Source organism: Eschscholzia californica, unplaced genomic scaffold (assembly GCF_041429995.1).
Source record: "Eschscholzia californica isolate CP2 unplaced genomic scaffold, dmEscCali1.0.p SCAF_1, whole genome shotgun sequence".
Taxonomy (NCBI): domain Eukaryota; kingdom Viridiplantae; phylum Streptophyta; class Magnoliopsida; order Ranunculales; family Papaveraceae; genus Eschscholzia; species Eschscholzia californica.
Genome location: NW_028238198.1, coordinates 46199544 through 46216893, shown reverse-complemented (window position 1 = coordinate 46216893; position 17350 = coordinate 46199544). Strand labels below are relative to the sequence as shown.

General features: G+C 36.9%; 1 protein-coding gene across 1 annotated transcript; it reads left to right on the top strand.

The window, feature by feature from the left end:
- The first annotated feature begins 9605 nt into the window (after positions 1-9605).
- Positions 9606-16845, top strand: RUS6 (root UVB sensitive protein (Protein of unknown function, DUF647)). The gene is made up of 13 exons (XM_086653789.1): positions 9606-10531; positions 11430-11528; positions 11693-11806; positions 13355-13426; positions 13570-13680; positions 13820-13939; positions 14470-14571; positions 14716-14788; positions 14869-14952; positions 15047-15111; positions 15199-15300; positions 15381-15587; positions 16453-16845. Exons 1-13 carry the CDS (start codon positions 10127-10129, stop codon positions 16504-16506), a joined length of 1608 nt encoding a protein of 535 aa, XP_086509915.1. The 5' UTR covers positions 9606-10126; the 3' UTR covers positions 16507-16845.
- The last annotated feature ends 505 nt before the right edge of the window (positions 16846-17350 follow it).

The following is a 17350-nucleotide window of genomic DNA, read 5'->3' as shown; positions in this document are numbered from 1 at the left end:
TTTGTACCATTTCATTTAATTGTGAGATATCACTTGAAATCTCATCTACTGAGCATTTTGTGTAAGAAAAGGGACCATCACTACTAGTTGAACTATCGTCCGTGTCCATTGTTGAGCAGGTTGTACAATAAAATAAATTCAATTAAAATTTGATTTTATATACCAAGAGAAAAAGAAGTTATGAAACTTATAATTGTTATAACTTACATTATTTGATTAAAAGAAGGAAGAAGCAAGCAGATAATAATTTTTTTTAATTAAAACAAGAGAAATTCGTAAAATGGGATATTACAATCTGAGTTTCCTAAATCAAGATAACCTGAAATTTACCAAACCTATAAAAATTCATTATTCTTAAACTGATTGAAGGAACAACAGAGAACAACTGAGATTCAAGAGGCAAGCCATATTTATACTCGATTTTTTGTGAAAAAATGAGGAACCAAAAGAGAAATCTATTATTATGGTTTCACAAATCAAAATAACTAGAGATTGTTTAGTAGTCTTCATTGGTTGATTAAAAGAAGGCAGAAAAGAAAAATAATAGAATGTTGATGAAAAGAAACCTAACTTGTAATCAAATTTTTATTTAACTAAGAAAAACAAATAAAATCAGAAATTTGTAAGCCTATCTTTCAGAAATAAAATGCATACATCTCTATATTATGAAAGAATGAAGAAATAAAATTGAAAGGAAGAAGTGAAGATCCATTTCTTTACCTGAAGAAGAACGTTGAAGAAGAAAGGGGAGACGAACCGGTGGAGTATTTCTGTTTCAAAAGAAAGGGTAGTTGGTATTTCCTTTGGAATAAGTAAATTAGATTTACTTTTATTCTTTATTTTAATGTATAAAATGATGATGTGGCCAATTGAGATACTCAAAAGAAAACTCAATTGCTGAGTTTTCTTTTGAGTATCTCAATTTTTCTTGTTGCCACATCATATTGAGTTTTAAGTTGATGTTGCATTGGAGAGTGTTTTTTGTGAAAAACTCAACTAATCTTAGGTGTCAAGTTGAGTTTTTGAAGTTGAGTGTTGCATTGGAGATGCTCTCAGACCTCTCATCTAATTTGACATTCCCTGATAAGGATTAAATCTAATATTTATCTAATGGGAATCTGTGGCTGGCCCAGAGATGTCCTATCCTATGGGACTCTCAGCTAGGCCTTGTAGAATCCAATGGAATAACTTCTCCTAACCGATCGACCTATAAATGGTCGGGCCTAGGCCGACCATTCTTATCTATTTTAGTCCGACTTCTTGCCAGACCCTTGTGCATCTTTTGGACGGTCCTTTACCGCATCTCAAGCCTCACAAACTTCCCTCTTATCATTTCTTTCGACCAAGCCAATGTTCTTTGTGTGGTACCCCATTTTAGGATTTAGCCACAGTCAAAGACGAAATCAGAATTTTTGTAAGGGGGTGGGGGCGAATATTGAAGTTATAAACTAATTTGAGAAATTAATATAACAATTCAGTTTAAAATTACCACAAAAAATATCCAATTAAGTCATAAAATTAAATAGAAATAAAAAAGTAACATGGGAGAACAAGATTAAAATGGAACTCGTCTCTCCTTCAAATACCTAAAATCATCTACGATAAATTTTGTGCTAAACTTCTAAGCAATTTCCTTTTCAATGTATAAAATCAAAAAATCTGAGAGAAAATTGTCATCCATTTTGTTGCGTAGCCTTGTTTTAATTATGCGCATAGATGAGAAAGATCGTTTTACGGTTGTTGTGGAAACGGGAAGACTTAGCGCACGCTCAATTAGTCGATAAACAAGCAGGTACCTTATTGATTTTCTTGTCTTCACCAACCATTGGCATAAATCGGAGATCGTTGTCAAATTTTTGAAGTCTGGATATTGAACTACATTATGTTCATGATGTTGTAGTTGTATTCTCAAATGCAACTTCTCATGATCTGCAAAATCTCGTGGATAAAATTTATCTACCAAATTACAAATGTCATCAGTTTTAAAAGAATTGTAAACTTCACGAGGAACCATGTTGAGCTAAGAACAAGTAGATCAACTGAGTTTTCACTAAATCGATTATTCAACTCTTGCAATTGACAATATATTGCAGCATAAAAATATCTACCCTGTAAAATTGTTCATTTATCAAGTTGCATTGTTGATAGCGAGCTTTACCTTCCCTTTCTACATATCGAGCATTCATATCAGGAAGATCTATGTTTCGCACCTCACAAAATGAATTTACCTTTGCAAGTAAAACATCTCATCCGACATCTCTTAAATTTTGGATTAACATTTTGGTGGAAGAAACAAGTTCCATAGCATTCACAATATCTTGATCTTGCAAAGATTGACAAAGTAAATCAGTGATCTCCATAATTTCTTTCATTATGTAATATAAAGACAAATTAACGTCGTCGTACTTTCATAGGCTCCCTCTGTTTTAGGTCTTTCAAAAAAAGTATTTCCATCCTCTATAATACACAATAGACTCACACATGTTGCACTAAACATTTTTCTCAAGCTAGAAACTGATTTCAAATGTGAACCCCATCTAGTATCTCCACTCCGTTGTAAAGTACCAATTTGGTTTAACCCTTTCTCTGTCTCGAGCTCATTAATAGAGATCAAATGTTGGATTTCAACAGCTTGAGCATTTTTCAATTCATCAATACATTTACAAGAAGCATCTACAATATTGACAATAGAAGATAATTTTGTAAAAAATGTTCAACTGGTAGAACTTCTTTTGAAGCTATAACTAATGCTAATTGCAAGCGATACGCTAAACAATGAACAAATCTTAAAACTACATAACTATCTTTCTTCACAAATCTTAAAACTATAGCTAATTGCTCTTTTTTTTTTACCCATCACGAAATTCATCAAACATAATACAATTCATCTCGAATAGCTCGCTTAAGTTTAGTTGCGAAAACTTGTAAAATTTCTTTTTGGATCAAAGGTGAGGTGTAAGAAGCATATTTGGGAGCTTTATCTAACACAACTTCTGAGACTTTATCATTATATTCAGCTAATATCTCTACCATCCGAAGAAAATTTTTGCGATTTAGTGATCCTTGAATTGTCTCTTCTAAAAGGAAGACTTGAAACGCTTGCCACCGGATTGCATCAAATGATGTTTTGAGCCTTAACCGGTTTTTGACAATTTGTTGAGAAGTATAATTATGAATCGCTTGTTGTATGTGTTGAGATTGATTCATTAAGTCCTCTAAAGGTCACATAGAAACTTTATGAGAAGAAAGTGATTTTTTTCGCGACATGATTTAAAAATGCACAGTTATGTCCATCTCTTACTTTTTTCCAATTTTTAAATCCATTAATAGTAAAAACTTTTTGTCGGGAACTCCCATATGGCTTGCTAAATAAATAACAAGGTAGACAAAAGGCTGCATCTTTTGAAGGAAATTTTTTTAACCATCACGACAACGGTTGAGATTAATTTCCAATGAAATAACGTCCTCCAATAAAGCAAAGCAGGGGAAAGAAAGTCTAGCATCTCAACCATCGATAACATCAACGGTTGAGATTAATTTCCAATGAAATAACATCCTCCAATAAAGTTAATCAACTCTCCTCGTACTTTCTCATCTTTTCATCCTGGATTCAAGAGCTTCTCTCAAATTTTTAATTTCTCTCATTCATCCTGGGATTCAAGAGCTTCTCTCTCAAATTTCTTATTTCTCTCACTATTACCCCTTTTCCGAGCGATGAACAAAAACCATGAAGTTATTGGTGATCATCTACAATAAAATTCATAATTGTAGAGAGAGATATTGGGGATATGGATATGGATATGGATATGGATCGACCACCTGATCCATATGGGCAACACCCACAATCGACCGACCCCGATCCTCTTCACCAACCAGTCCCTACTATTAGATAGACATCACTTGTTGTAACTAGATAGACATCAAAGTCTATGTATTTTTATCTAAGATTTACCCTAATTCCATTACTTGTACTATAAATAGATGTAAACCTCATTGATTATAATACACAAGAGATATATTAATCTCTACCATCTTCTTCTCTTACTAAATTCGGCATCCCTCTTTCTTGTTCAATTAATATTCGAACGGTCAAAGTGATAGTTCTCACATGGTATAAGAGCCAGAAGTTTTTGTTAGAAAAACGTTTTCTTTTTCTCTTATTTCGCCATGACTACACCACCTCATGATTCGTCTTCAGATTACACTCCTCTCACTCATCCGCATTCTTCTACGATGTTTAATATTCATCACTCTGACTCACCCACTACTATTCTTATTCCCCACTTCTATGTGGTGATAATTATGCTTCTTGGTCTAGAGGAATGAAAATGGCTTCACCAGCCAAAGACAAGCTCGGTTTCGTCGATGGTTCAATCCCGAAACCAACGACCCCCATTGATTTACATGCATGGGAAAGCTGTAATGACCTTGTCTCTAGTTGGTTGGTCAACTCGGTTACCCAAGATATCCGTCAATCCATTCTTTACGATGAATCGGCTGCCAACATATGGCAAAATCTATATGAAAGATTTCATCAAACGAATGCACCTAAAGTGTATCAACTTAAACGTGTGATCTCTTCATTGAAACAGGATGGTTCTGACGTCTCCACTTACTTCACTCTTCTCAAATCATACCAAGATGAGCTTCAATCTCTTCTTGATATCGAACCGTGTTTATGTGGTCAGGATAAAGCTTTGATTGATCGATCCAACCAAGATCAAGCCATGGAGTTCCTTCAAGGACTCCATGATCGTTTTGCATCAATCCGGAGTGAAATTCTTCTTATGGATCCCTTCCGTCGGTTCTCAAAATACATAGTATGGTTAAACAGGAAGGGATCTAACAAAATCTTACACATACAGATATGACGAACTCGGAGGCCACCACTCTTGTCGTCGGTCAATCTTCGTGTGGTCGTCTTGATCGTCCCAGATCAACAAGATCGACCCCCATATTCGAAACATACTCGGTCGTATTGTGACCATTGTCATCAACACGACCACGTCCAAGCAGCATGCTACAAGTTGCATGGTTACCCCCACGTACCCGCCAAGCCAAGCTCGTTGGCTCAGTTGTAATGGGCTTGATTTCCGACCCTTCTCAACTGGGGGTGCCCCTAGCAACGTCCATGACCTAGGACCAATACCACCATCTTGTTCGGTTATTTGAGCAATCTAATCCCGCTGCAGGCACTCCGTCTACAGGCACCACCGACCCAACCGTCAACTTAACAGGTATTAATACCTCTTATGCGTTTCCATGGGTTATCGATTCAGGCGCCGCTAAAAATATTTGTGCGACCCTCTCTTCTTTTTCATCGTATATGACGGCTCCACTGCATTACTACGTTCGGTTGCCGGACGGTTCTCGTTCTCGAATCCTTCACATCGTTCCGTACCATTTACTAAGGATTTTTTTTTCTTCTTAGTGTATTACATATACCGTTTTTCAAGTTTAATCTTATTTCAATATCTGAAACAACTAAATCTCTTGATTGTGATGTTTTATTTAACTCCACATCTTGCGTCTTTCAGGACCCATTGACAACAAGGATGATTGGACTTGGTGATCCTCATGATGGACTCCATTACTTTCACACAGAACCTAGGATTTTCTCTTCTTTTGTTTCTAGTAGTTTAATGTATGGCATTGGCGTCTTGGCCATCTGACTTTAGATCGTCTTACTTTTATTTCGTCTAAATATCCATGTATAAAGAGTGGATTAATAAATAAAGTTCCGTGTGATGTGTGTCCCATTTCGAAACAACCACGACTTTCTTTTACTTCTAGTTCTTCTCTTTCTTCTCGTCCTTTTGAATTGGTACATGCCGATTTATGGAGTTCATTCAATGTGACTTCGAATTCCGGTTGTCGTTATTTCATCACCTTAGTTGATGATTTTTTTAGATGTACTTGGGTTTACTTAATGCATTCCAAATCAGAAACCTTTAAAGTCCTCTCTAAGTTTGTGAATTACATTATAAATCAATTTAATTCTAACATTACACATCTACGATCGGGTAATGGAGATCTTCTCTTTCATCAATTACAAACTATACGTTCCGATAACAAATCTGAATTTCTTTCTCATGAACTTCAATATTTTTTTAAATGATAAGGGAATTATTCATCAACAGAGTTGTGTTTACACACCTCAACAAAACGGGGTGGTAGAATGCAAATATCGCCACATTCTTGATGTGGCTAGAGCTCTTCGCTTTCAAGCTCACTTACCCCTTAAATTTTGGGGAGAATGCATCCTCACGGACGTATATCTAATTAACAAAATTCCCACTCCCATTCTTAATGGGTGTTCTCCACATGAAGTTCTTTTTGAAGCTCTCCTTCTCCTGATCACCTTAGGGCTTTTGAGTGTCTTTGCTATGCCCACAACATTAATATACGTCATAAAATGGGCCATCGTGCTTCTCCCGGTATGTTCATTGGTTATCCTCATGCCCAAAAAGGCTATCGCGTTTATGACTTACAAAGTCATAAAATTTACACGTCTCGTAATATCACTTTTCAAGAGACCCGCTTCCCTTTCCAACATTTCGATCAACCACCACCTAGTCCCTCACGCCCGTTTTTAACACTCCCGGACGATGGTTCCTACGTGTTTAACCAACACCAGGTTGATTTCCATCTAGAGGCACCTCCATGATCGGCTCCATTGAGCCAGGACGAGCTCACTCTTCTACCCAAGCAGCAACATGTTCCTCCTCTACAGGCACATCTGCCTTCCTCTTCATTGGGCCTGGATCGGCCCATTCCCTTGACCGAGCATTAGACTGGTACTCGCATGACACGCCGATATACGATAAAACCAGCCCACTAGACAGTGGTTCCGGACATGCTCCTGGTTTGCCTATGGGCACCCATCCACCCTCCTCACTGGAATCGGTCACTCCTCCCCCTACCGGTCGTGCGGTCCGCCATCGTCGGCCACCATCTCGCCTCGCAGATTATGATTGTAATAACATCTCTCTGCCCTTTTCACGCCAACACTCGAATGTCCCTTATCCTCTTACGGACTTTCTTTCCGTGGACTTGTATTCTCCTTCTCACAAAGTTTTTTTTAACATCGGTTCTCTCCCACTCAAAACCCACTTCTTTCAATCAAGCTATGACTTCTCCTCACCGGAGGAAAGCAATGGCCACTGATATCAAGGCTCTTGAGTCAAACAATACTTGGACATTAACCCATCTACCAGATGGTAAGAAGCCCATTGGTTGCAAATGGGTCCACAAGATCAAGTTCAAAGCTGATGGCTCCATTGAGCGTTACAAAGCTCGCCTCGTTGCGAAAGGTTCCGCTCAAATCAAAGGACTTGACTATAATGACACTTTCGCCCCTGTTGCAAAGTTAGTCACTGTTCGGGTCCTTCTTTCCATTGCGGTTGTTAAAGGCTTGTCACTCCACCAACTTGATGTCAACAACGCCTTCCTCCAAGGTGACTAGGATGAGGTAGTATTCATGAAATTACCACCTGGCTTTTCGCCTCAGGGGGAAACACATGTCTGCCGTCTTAATAAATCCCTTTACGGCCTAAAGCAGACCTCTCGTCAGTGGTTCTCCAAATTTTCTTTTGTTATCCTCCAACGAGGTTTTGTTCAATCCCTTTCCGATTACTCTCTCTTTACATATCGTAAAGGTACCACTTCAGTATATGTCTTGGTCTATGTTGTCGACATCATCATTACAGGAAATAATGATGCGGCAATTTCTTCTCTTAAGACTTTTCTTCGTTCTGCCTTTTCGCTGAAAGATCTTGGTTGGCTTTAATATTTTTTGGGGTATTGAGGTATCTCGGTCTTCAAAAGGTATATTTCTGTGTCAACGAAAATACATTGTCGATATTTTAAAAGATTCCGGTTTTACGGCTTCCAAGGTTTCCCCTTTTCCTATGGATCAAAAGTCTAAACTTGGTCCTACAGATGGTCCGCCACTTCTAGATTCAACCGTCTATCGTCGTCTTATAGGACGTCTCATTTACCTGACAATTACTCGTTCTGATATTACATTCGCTGTTAATAGTCGTAGCCAATTCATGCAAAACCCACGCTCCGCTCACTTACATGCCGCCCATCGGGTCCTCCGCTACCTTAAAAGTTCAACTTGCAAGGGCATTCTTTTATCTTCCTCAAGTCGACTAGTCGTATCCGATTTTTGTGATTCTGATTGGATTGGTTGTTCGACTACTAGACGATCCACCACAGGGTATCTCACCATGCTTGGTTCAAGTTCGCTTTCTTGGAAATCTAAAAAGTAGCACACCATTGCTCGCTCCTCGGCTGAGGCCGAATATCGAACCCTTGCTACCCTCACTTGTGAGCTTCAATTGCTCAAATCTCTTCTCCTCGATCTAGGCATTGACCAATCCTCTCCTATGCCTGTCTACTGTGACAATCGCGCTGCAATTCACATTGCAGAAAATCCTGTCTTTCATGAACGAACCAAACACATAGAAATTGAATGCCACTTGGTTCGTGAAAAGATTAAAGGAAATTTGATTTCTCCACAATTTACCCCCTCCTCGGAACAACTCGCAGACATTCTTACGAGCCACTTGATGCGAAAGCTTTCAAACAAATTATTGGCAAGTTGGGCGTCATTGACATTCCAGTTCCAACTTGAGGGGGAGTATTAGGGATATGGATATGAATCGACCACCCGGTCCATATGGGCAACACCCACAACCGACCGACCCAGATCCTCTTCACCAACCAGTCCCTACTATTAGATAGACATCACTTGTTGTAACTAGATAGACATCAAAGCCTATGTATCTTTATCTAAGATTTACCCTAATTGCATTACTTGTACTATAAATAGATGTAAACCTCATTGATTATAATACACAAGAGTTATAATAATCTACCATCTTCTTCTCTTACTAAATTCGGCATCTCTCTTTCTTGTTCGATTAATATTCGAACTATCAAAGTGATAGTTCTCACAAGAGAAAGAAGATCCATTAAAAACGGTTCTATAACATGAGAGTTGCACAGAAGAGGTAGAAGAAGACATGGGGGATGATAATGTACAGATGGATTCTCGAGATTTGAACTTATGAAGTTATTCGTGATCATCTCAAAACTTAAGGTAGATTTGAGTGTTGTAACATCTCTGTGTTTAACTTTACCTGATTCCAAAATAGTTCGTGATCCAACTACGTTCCTTCATTCTTGCAACTGAAACACAAGATGTTACACCAATAACTCAGATTATTAGAGTGGATATGACCACATTGTCAGGGGTTGGAATTCCTTCTCGTCCACAACTAGATATGATCTTTTATACTCCTAGGGGGTACGAAATAATTATTCACATAGTGGATCTATATATATGGAACTTGGTGTGGGTCTTTTGTCGAAATGGAATGGTCTTATTCTTTTAATTTTTTTTGTTTATTTCGCGCAAATCAACCGACAATATAAAATAAGTACCTTCCTAAATACAAATTACAAACTGTGCTCCCCAAAAAACTACTCTCAAAGTTTCAAAAGGTGGTGAATTGAAATCTCATTCTAAAGATGCTTGCAATTCCGGAGAACAAGGGAAAAGAGCTCTCCCCCGTTTACGTATGATTCTTTGGTCTGAAGTATCTTAGAATGAGTGATTGTCCTTCTCCGACCCTTACTGTCCAATCTCATAACGGGGACGTAAAATTGTCATTTTTTTCCGAATGAAAATAGATAATGTTTCAGAATATAAAAACACTTGTATTAGATCCAACAAAGAAACATTTCTGTGCTCTGACTAGGGTTATGCCAAGTCCTACCAAAATCTCCAGGGCAGTTGTACACAGGTGGCCAACTTCCCTCTTGTCTCTCAAATTTCTCTTTCCATTTGTACATATCCAATGAAAACCTCTATAATTCCTAGTGGCTCTCTTTGTCTCTCTCTCTCTCTACTTTCTCTCTCTTCTTCATATTAATCTCCGTCCGCCATTATTAAGCCACCTGCTTCAATAAGTATAAACCCTTTACAATGCTATACGTAACTTCCATCGATGATACCTATGCTTTTTCTATACTTTCTCTCTCTACTTTTTAACCTCATTTCTCTTTTTCCCGATCCAAAACCCAAAATATCAACTGCTTTAGAACCGATCTGATTATGGCTCCAATTCAATTTAAGCCACCTCGATCAACATCACCATCATCATCAGCAGCAGCAGCAGCTTCAACTACTACTCAAACCCTAGCTAATTCTCAAGATGCTCGACTTCTTGTTCGTGAAACAATTCGAATAAGTGCAAATCTTGCTTCTTCTTCTCCACTCCCTTCCTCTTCTTCAATTTCTTCTTCTTCTCCTCCTCCTCCTTCTTCTTTATTAATTCCAGAGGAGAAAAGAATTGGACTCATTGAAGAGGAATTTGTTAATTCGAGCTTGAAAGTTATTTGCCGGGAAGAGATCAATGGCCGACGTTGGAAATATGTTGCAGAAACTGATAGTTCTGGAAAGTTCAAAAAAGCTTCGATGCGTTCTTTCAGTTTGCAAACTCCTCAGGATCCTCTAGAGGTAAGCTTGTTCTCTAACTATTCAAATTTTCAGTATTTATTTGTTTTGATTGGATGAATTTCCTGTTTATATATTCCTAAATACTCACCAAATAATGAACCTTGTCTATTTTTAATTGGTTGAATTATTCGGTTACTAATAACAAAATTAGGGCTTTGATATGTTCTATTGTTTGAAGAATGGATTTTATATTAACTGAAATGCATAATTTGGTCGAATTGGTAAAAGTTAGGTGGACATAGAAAACAAAGAACAAGTATAAAATGTGGGATAATAAGCTGCTGTGTCGAATTTGAATATGTAATTACTGTACAATGATCTTATATTAGGGCGTGGTGTAATATGAACATAATATTAATATATAAAAATTGTAGAGATGATACAGACAAAACATACAAGTTTGGCTGTCCTAGAAGTTTAATTTGTCATAAAGGGTGCGAATGTTAGGTTTATTTATATGATTAATAATGTTCGACGATCAAGTAAATTTTGTTCATCCATGATGACTTTTTCTTCACATACTTCAGGTTTACTAAGTATTGTTATAGAAATTCATGCATAATCTATCTGTTTTGATAAGCAAACTGGCATTTGGTTCTCCACTGGCTGTGATATTATCATTGCCTTCCTTTTATTTTATTCATGAATTAGCCTTCATAAGATCTGTTTTCCTTTACTTTTTCCACTGATTTTTTTTTTTTTTTTTTTGCCAAACAAGACCTTTTCGGTACAGAAAAACATGATCTCGGGGATACTCTTATTGCGTATGTTTTCATTTTTCCCCAACAGTTAATATGCTTATTTTCTCGAGCAGTAGCTGTAAATAAAGAAAAATCTTATTTCCCTGATGAAGTAGAAAAGAATTATACAATGTTTCATTATAACTTTTCTGGTTCAGGAAATGATGTCGTTTGTAAGATCCTATGTGGTGCCTGAAGGTTTCCCTGAGAGTGTTACCCCTTCTTATGTACCATACATGACGTGGAGAGCTTTGAAGGTATTTTTCTTTCTTTATGAAGATCTTGTGTATGAAATGTGGCTGAGATAATTCTCTGGAAGCATCTTACTATTACGTGGCGTCATGTTTAACCCTCTAGTTTAGCACTTGTTTTCTTTGATGCTCTTTGGTGCTATTCTGACTGATTATACGACCCTTTTTAGCATTTTTTTGGTGGAGCAATGGGTGTTTTCACAACACAGTCACTGTTAAATTCTGTCGGAGTTTCTAGAAATACAGCAACTTCAGGTGCTGTGGCTATCAACTGGATTCTTAAGGTAAACAATTTTCGCCAACTTAAACCTGTGAATTTCATACAATTTGGGAAAATATACTTGTCATTTTGTATGTACTCACTGATCAAGTTAACCTTTCACCAGATTCACAAGTTAGGGTAAGTAACTACGTTTGCTGTCTACACATTAGCTTTGCAGGTCAGGTGGGTTGAGCCGGCTACGACCTTGACCCAAACCCAACCTTGTGACTTGTGGTCAAGTATCATTACGTCTTTGCCCAACCCAGCCTTGTGTTTTTTATTCCAGGAAAACTATAGAAAACTAAGTAAAAACTTCATTAGTGGGGAAGGCAAAACTTGAAGGACTACTCTGTTTTTTCTATCATAAACTAAAACCACTGGTTCAAGCTTAAGAACAAGTCTTTGTCTTCCATTCAAAAAAATAAACGAAGTTAGAGTCGGATCCAATTAGTTCCAACTCTTACAGCAGAACTGCAATATTTATTTCTCACACAATAGAAATTTCCATACCTTCATTTCTAATATTGAATATCATCAAAGCAAGAATGACAACACAATGATCAAAACCTAGTCTTCTTCACTCGCTAGAGATTATCAATTTCTTGGGAGAAGTGAATGAGAAACAACTGGTATTCAATGGTTTAATATGTAAATTTGAAAGAGAGGAATTATGCTATCCATCAGATATCATACTAGTGTAATATCAAATCCGCTCCCAGGTTCACTGGTTAGTTTAATATTACTAGTGTAATTTTACATATGGGCCGCAATCCACCGGGGTAGCCCAAATAAAGCCCAACCTGATTTATACTTTTTTTGTTTTCTGTCATAAATCTCAGCCAGAAAAAAGTTAACATTCAAACCTCGTTCTGCTTTGGTTTCAGCTCATTAGCAAGCAGATTGGGTTAGCCCAAGTTGCACCCTGCCACAACTTATATTTCAGTTGTATTTCAACTCAGAGAGCTGTAATGTAATATCAAGCAAGTTAAAATGACATTTTCGCTTAGTTACTTAAATCGTTGCTACGTTACTCATCATCCATTACTAAATAAATTACTCAATTAGTAGTAGAGATATAGGTAAAGATGTATTGAGAATGACAATGTCTTAACGTGATACAAGATATTAAGGATCAAGACTTGCTTTCGACATTGTAAGAGAACAAAAATATAGGGTGCTCAAAGACAGAAGTATAGAAGAGAGCTAAGCCTTACCATGAAACAGTAAGCATTTACAGGTTAGTAGAATTAAAGCAGTCGCTAAGGTGAAGATGGGAAGGATTCACTCCCAAATCACAATTGCTGAAGACATTTGTATAGAAACTGACAGAAGTGTTATATCTAATTGAACTTATTTCCTGTGCATCTATATATTAGAACAAGGACTTGTAGAATCACACCAGTTATGAGCGTGCCTGGGTTATTTCATATTTATGCGTCAAATACTGTTACTGGTCCATTTGCATCTTGCGCAGATAAATAATTTGAAGTAGTTGGACTACCTTCTTATTTCGTGCAAGTGTGCAACCTTTCATAATGTTTCTTGAGTTGTCTTTATGGTGGTTCTGTAGGATGGAGCAGGACGTGTTGGAAAAATGCTCTTCGCGAGGCAAGGAAAGAAATTTGATTATGATCTTAAACAGGTACACTTGCTTTGTCATTTCAGCTTTTTAAGATGCAGGTTTCACTAAACATATGCAGCATTCGTGTTAAATATTTCTTAAAGTACAGAACTATTTTCCGGAATATCTCTACTCTGTCCTAAAGATGCAAACACGTGTTGTAGCTTCGCTTTGCTGGTGATCTCTTAATGGAGTTGGGGGCGGGGGTAGAGTTAGCAACTGTTGCCGCACCACACCTTTTCCTGCCACTGGCTTGTGCGGCCAACGTAGCGAAGGTTGAATTTTTAACTTACATATACATCTCTTAGGATCTAGGTCAAGTTGTTTTTTTTTTTTTTTATCATTCATGGTCTACATACTTGGTTCTAAATGAGTTCTCCGCGTTCTTATTTGTCCATCTTTTGTTCCTAGTAGAATGTTGGTGCTGTGACTTCAACATCAACACGGACTCCAATATATAAAGCCTTTGCCAAAGGAGAGAACATTGGGGATGTCACTGCAAAGGGAGAATGTGTTGGCAACATAGCAGATCTGGTAGGCTAGAACAGTTTACCTACTAATTCTCTAATTCCATAATGTATTCCCACATTACCTCACTATCCTTATTTCTTAATGTTGACACCCTTGGTTATGCTTCCTGAACCTAGATTGCTCTTAGTTGTGCTTTATTAACCTAGATTTTATTTGAGTAAGGGCCTATCTGTCTTCCAAGTCATGCCACTGACTCCACGTATTGACATCTTGTGAGGCCGATGCTGTTATTAACTGTTGTTTTAGAGTATGGGCTACCCTCCTACTTTCCTTGAGACTGAGGTACTGAATTGGTTAAGTATACGTGCTATATATGCATCCATAATAGCTCTACTCAGGAATTCTCAGACAAGACGTCTTTGAGTATTGTAATATGTATTCTCCTGTCGGCAGTTCTGCTGGAGTATCCTGGTGTTTGTTTTATTCAAATATATTTGTATTATAAGTCTTAAAGAACATAGACAGTTGAATAAATATGACAATGTCCTATTAAAGCTACTATATATGACTATTTTAAACTCTGTTTTGTGAAGTTGGGAACAGGACTGAGTATCATCATGTCAAAAAGAAACCCATCCTTGGTGACCACTTTTTCACTTCTCTCGTGTGGATATGTTCTTAGTTCTTACCAAGAGGTTTGATTTATTTTACGTGTGTGTGTGTATATATATATATATATGTATGTATTATTCTTTCTTTCCTTTCTTTCTACTCCTGTTCTCTTCCTTTATATTTCTTGTCGACGTTAAGATATGCTAATTGCTATTATTCATCACCAGGTAAAGTCTGTTGTGTTGCGTACTTTGAACCGTGCAAGATTCACTGTGGCTGTAGAATCCTTCCTTAAGACAGGTAAAATTGGGTTTCTTTATCATGAGAAATATGCAAGTATACTCGATGCTGAAGATATTATTCACCTTTGTGTTTTTCAGGACAAGTACCGTCGTTGCAAGAAGGGAATTTAAAAGAAAAAATATTCAATTTCCCGTGGCTAAAAGAGAAGCCTATCCTTCTAGGTATTTATTCGAACCATGAATATAATTAAATTATGCTTGATCTTCCTGTTAGAATTTTAACTAAATTTGAAGTTTGCTCCAAATATTTTGGCAGCACCGAGGTTCAAGGAGGCGTTCCAAGATCCAAGTTCGTACCTTGATATAGAGCCTCAGTTCGAGGTATGTATTCTGTTATCTTTTATGTCTTCTGACATGAAGTAATTTTCTTCTCTTAAGATCAGAGTGACTTTTTTCCTTCTATGGCAGAAAGAGAGATACATTGTCACATATAATCCTGCAAAGGGTAACGTATGTGCTTTGCTCAAGAATCAGGCCGAGTCTGATGACATTCTAAAAGCAGCTTATCATGTAAGAATTTCAATTTTTTTGTGATAGAAATAAAATTCTCTTCTTAAACCTACTAAGAATAAAATAATTTGGTATTACAGGCTCATGTGCTGCTGCATTTTATTCGTTCATCAAATGAAATTCGGTCTATTCGGGAGCATGACGCATCTGCAATTACAAGTTTAACAGAACCATTTTCAACCCACCATCCCCTACTTAAAGCTAATGACCTAGAGGCTCATATTGCCGAGTCTTGCAAGGTTGTATCTGCATCGTATGAGATATTTAAGAGAAAAGCTGCTGAACAGGTAAGTAACATAAATACCGCGTTTTACGTAAATGATGCGTAGTTCTATCGGATGTTTCTGCATAATAAAGTTTACCTTATATAGGTGTATAAGGAGATAACTTTAAAAATATTAGGAGAAAGATTTTAGAACCTACAATAAACCTTTTCATATTTTGGTGGTTTTCCAATATATTCAATATATCAGCCAGATCAATCTCGGTCATGTTTTCATAAGATGTACCATTTAGTATCCGGTATCCAACATATTAAAATATTTAATACATCACGATATCAACCACTTAGCTTGCTACAGCCTACAGGTTATCATTTATGTACTTCCAAATAGTAAGCTCGCACATGCACAAATTATGTGTTGTTTATGTAAGTTCCTACTTATGAGACAGGAAATGAGCCTTTCAATATTCTTGGAGCTTGGCTAGAACTTCGTTGAAAAAGAAAAATCTTTGTCTAAGGTGGTCACGGAAGAAAGTCTGCCCAAATTATAGCTTACCGAAAGTAACGTAAATTGTCCCTATTGTCTCGAAGTCCATTTAGAAGAGTAGCGAGCATGTTGAGAAAAGAATGAGTAGCTCAACTTTATGTTATACACCAAGGCAATGAATTATTTAAAGCGATTAAATAGAAAGTTCGGAAAGTTTTTCTGTGTAAATGTGAAACTTTATGTCTTTATCTACCAATGTCCATAAAAATTATGCATATTGACGAACAATATCGGCTAGTCATATGTTCTAAATCTATTCTATATGATAATCATAATTATCTGAGATTTGAATCTGTTACTGAAAATTCATAGATATTATTTTGTGAACTACTAGCTTATTCAAAATTCTTTTCAAAACCAATCACAACCATTTTTCGTGCAGGGCTGGATGATGTCAGAATCACTACTCAACCCCGGGAAAGCTCGGTTGTATTAAGTCCGGAGGGTACTGAATTGGTTAAGTAGCGGTCAGTTCTTACACTATACCTATAGGAAATGAGTATTGGTTTCTCATGTTTCGGATCGTTTCACTTCAAACCATATTCAGATCTGACCATAAAGTTTGCAGTTGTCTATCCTTCAAGAATACAGTCCTTTGTGGGTTTCAGAGAAAACTGGCTACTTTTATGTAGGTCCTCAAGTGTAATTAGTCTAGGATTTTGAAGTCTGGTTCATCAAATTTTCCTCTCTATCAGTATTTAAGTATAACATCTTGAAATCATTCATGAAATCTAATTATTTATTATGTTCAATTCTATACTATATGATTTGTATATTCCGCCACTGTACGTCATTGGTCTTTACTAGAGCCCTAATGTATACGATTCAAGAGGCTAGATTTGATGAGAACTGGTGAAGACGTTCTCTTCGGCATTAAAAATGCTTATATTAGAAAATTAGTCCACTTGTAAATCATCTTCTTAAGAACTTCATAAAACACGGTGGCTTCATAGTGATGCAATAAGCAGAGGACTATTATCCTTATTTTGTATATTGAGCACCCTGTTATTTGGTATACGTTGTGGGCTATTTTGCATCCTTGTAAATTTCATGTTGGGATTGGTTTGGTCGCTGAGTTCTTGTTAGTATTCAGTAATGTTCCGGATCATTCTTTTTTGGATCGTGCACCATTAGAATTATTTGTTTTGTTTCGATATTGACTGACAAGGGCGGAGCGATTTATATCAAAAGGATGTACTAAGAAAATCACTTCTCTGAGTCTATGGAAGCCCAAATAACACAAGATACATAAAAAGCAGATCAGGTTATTCATATTCCAA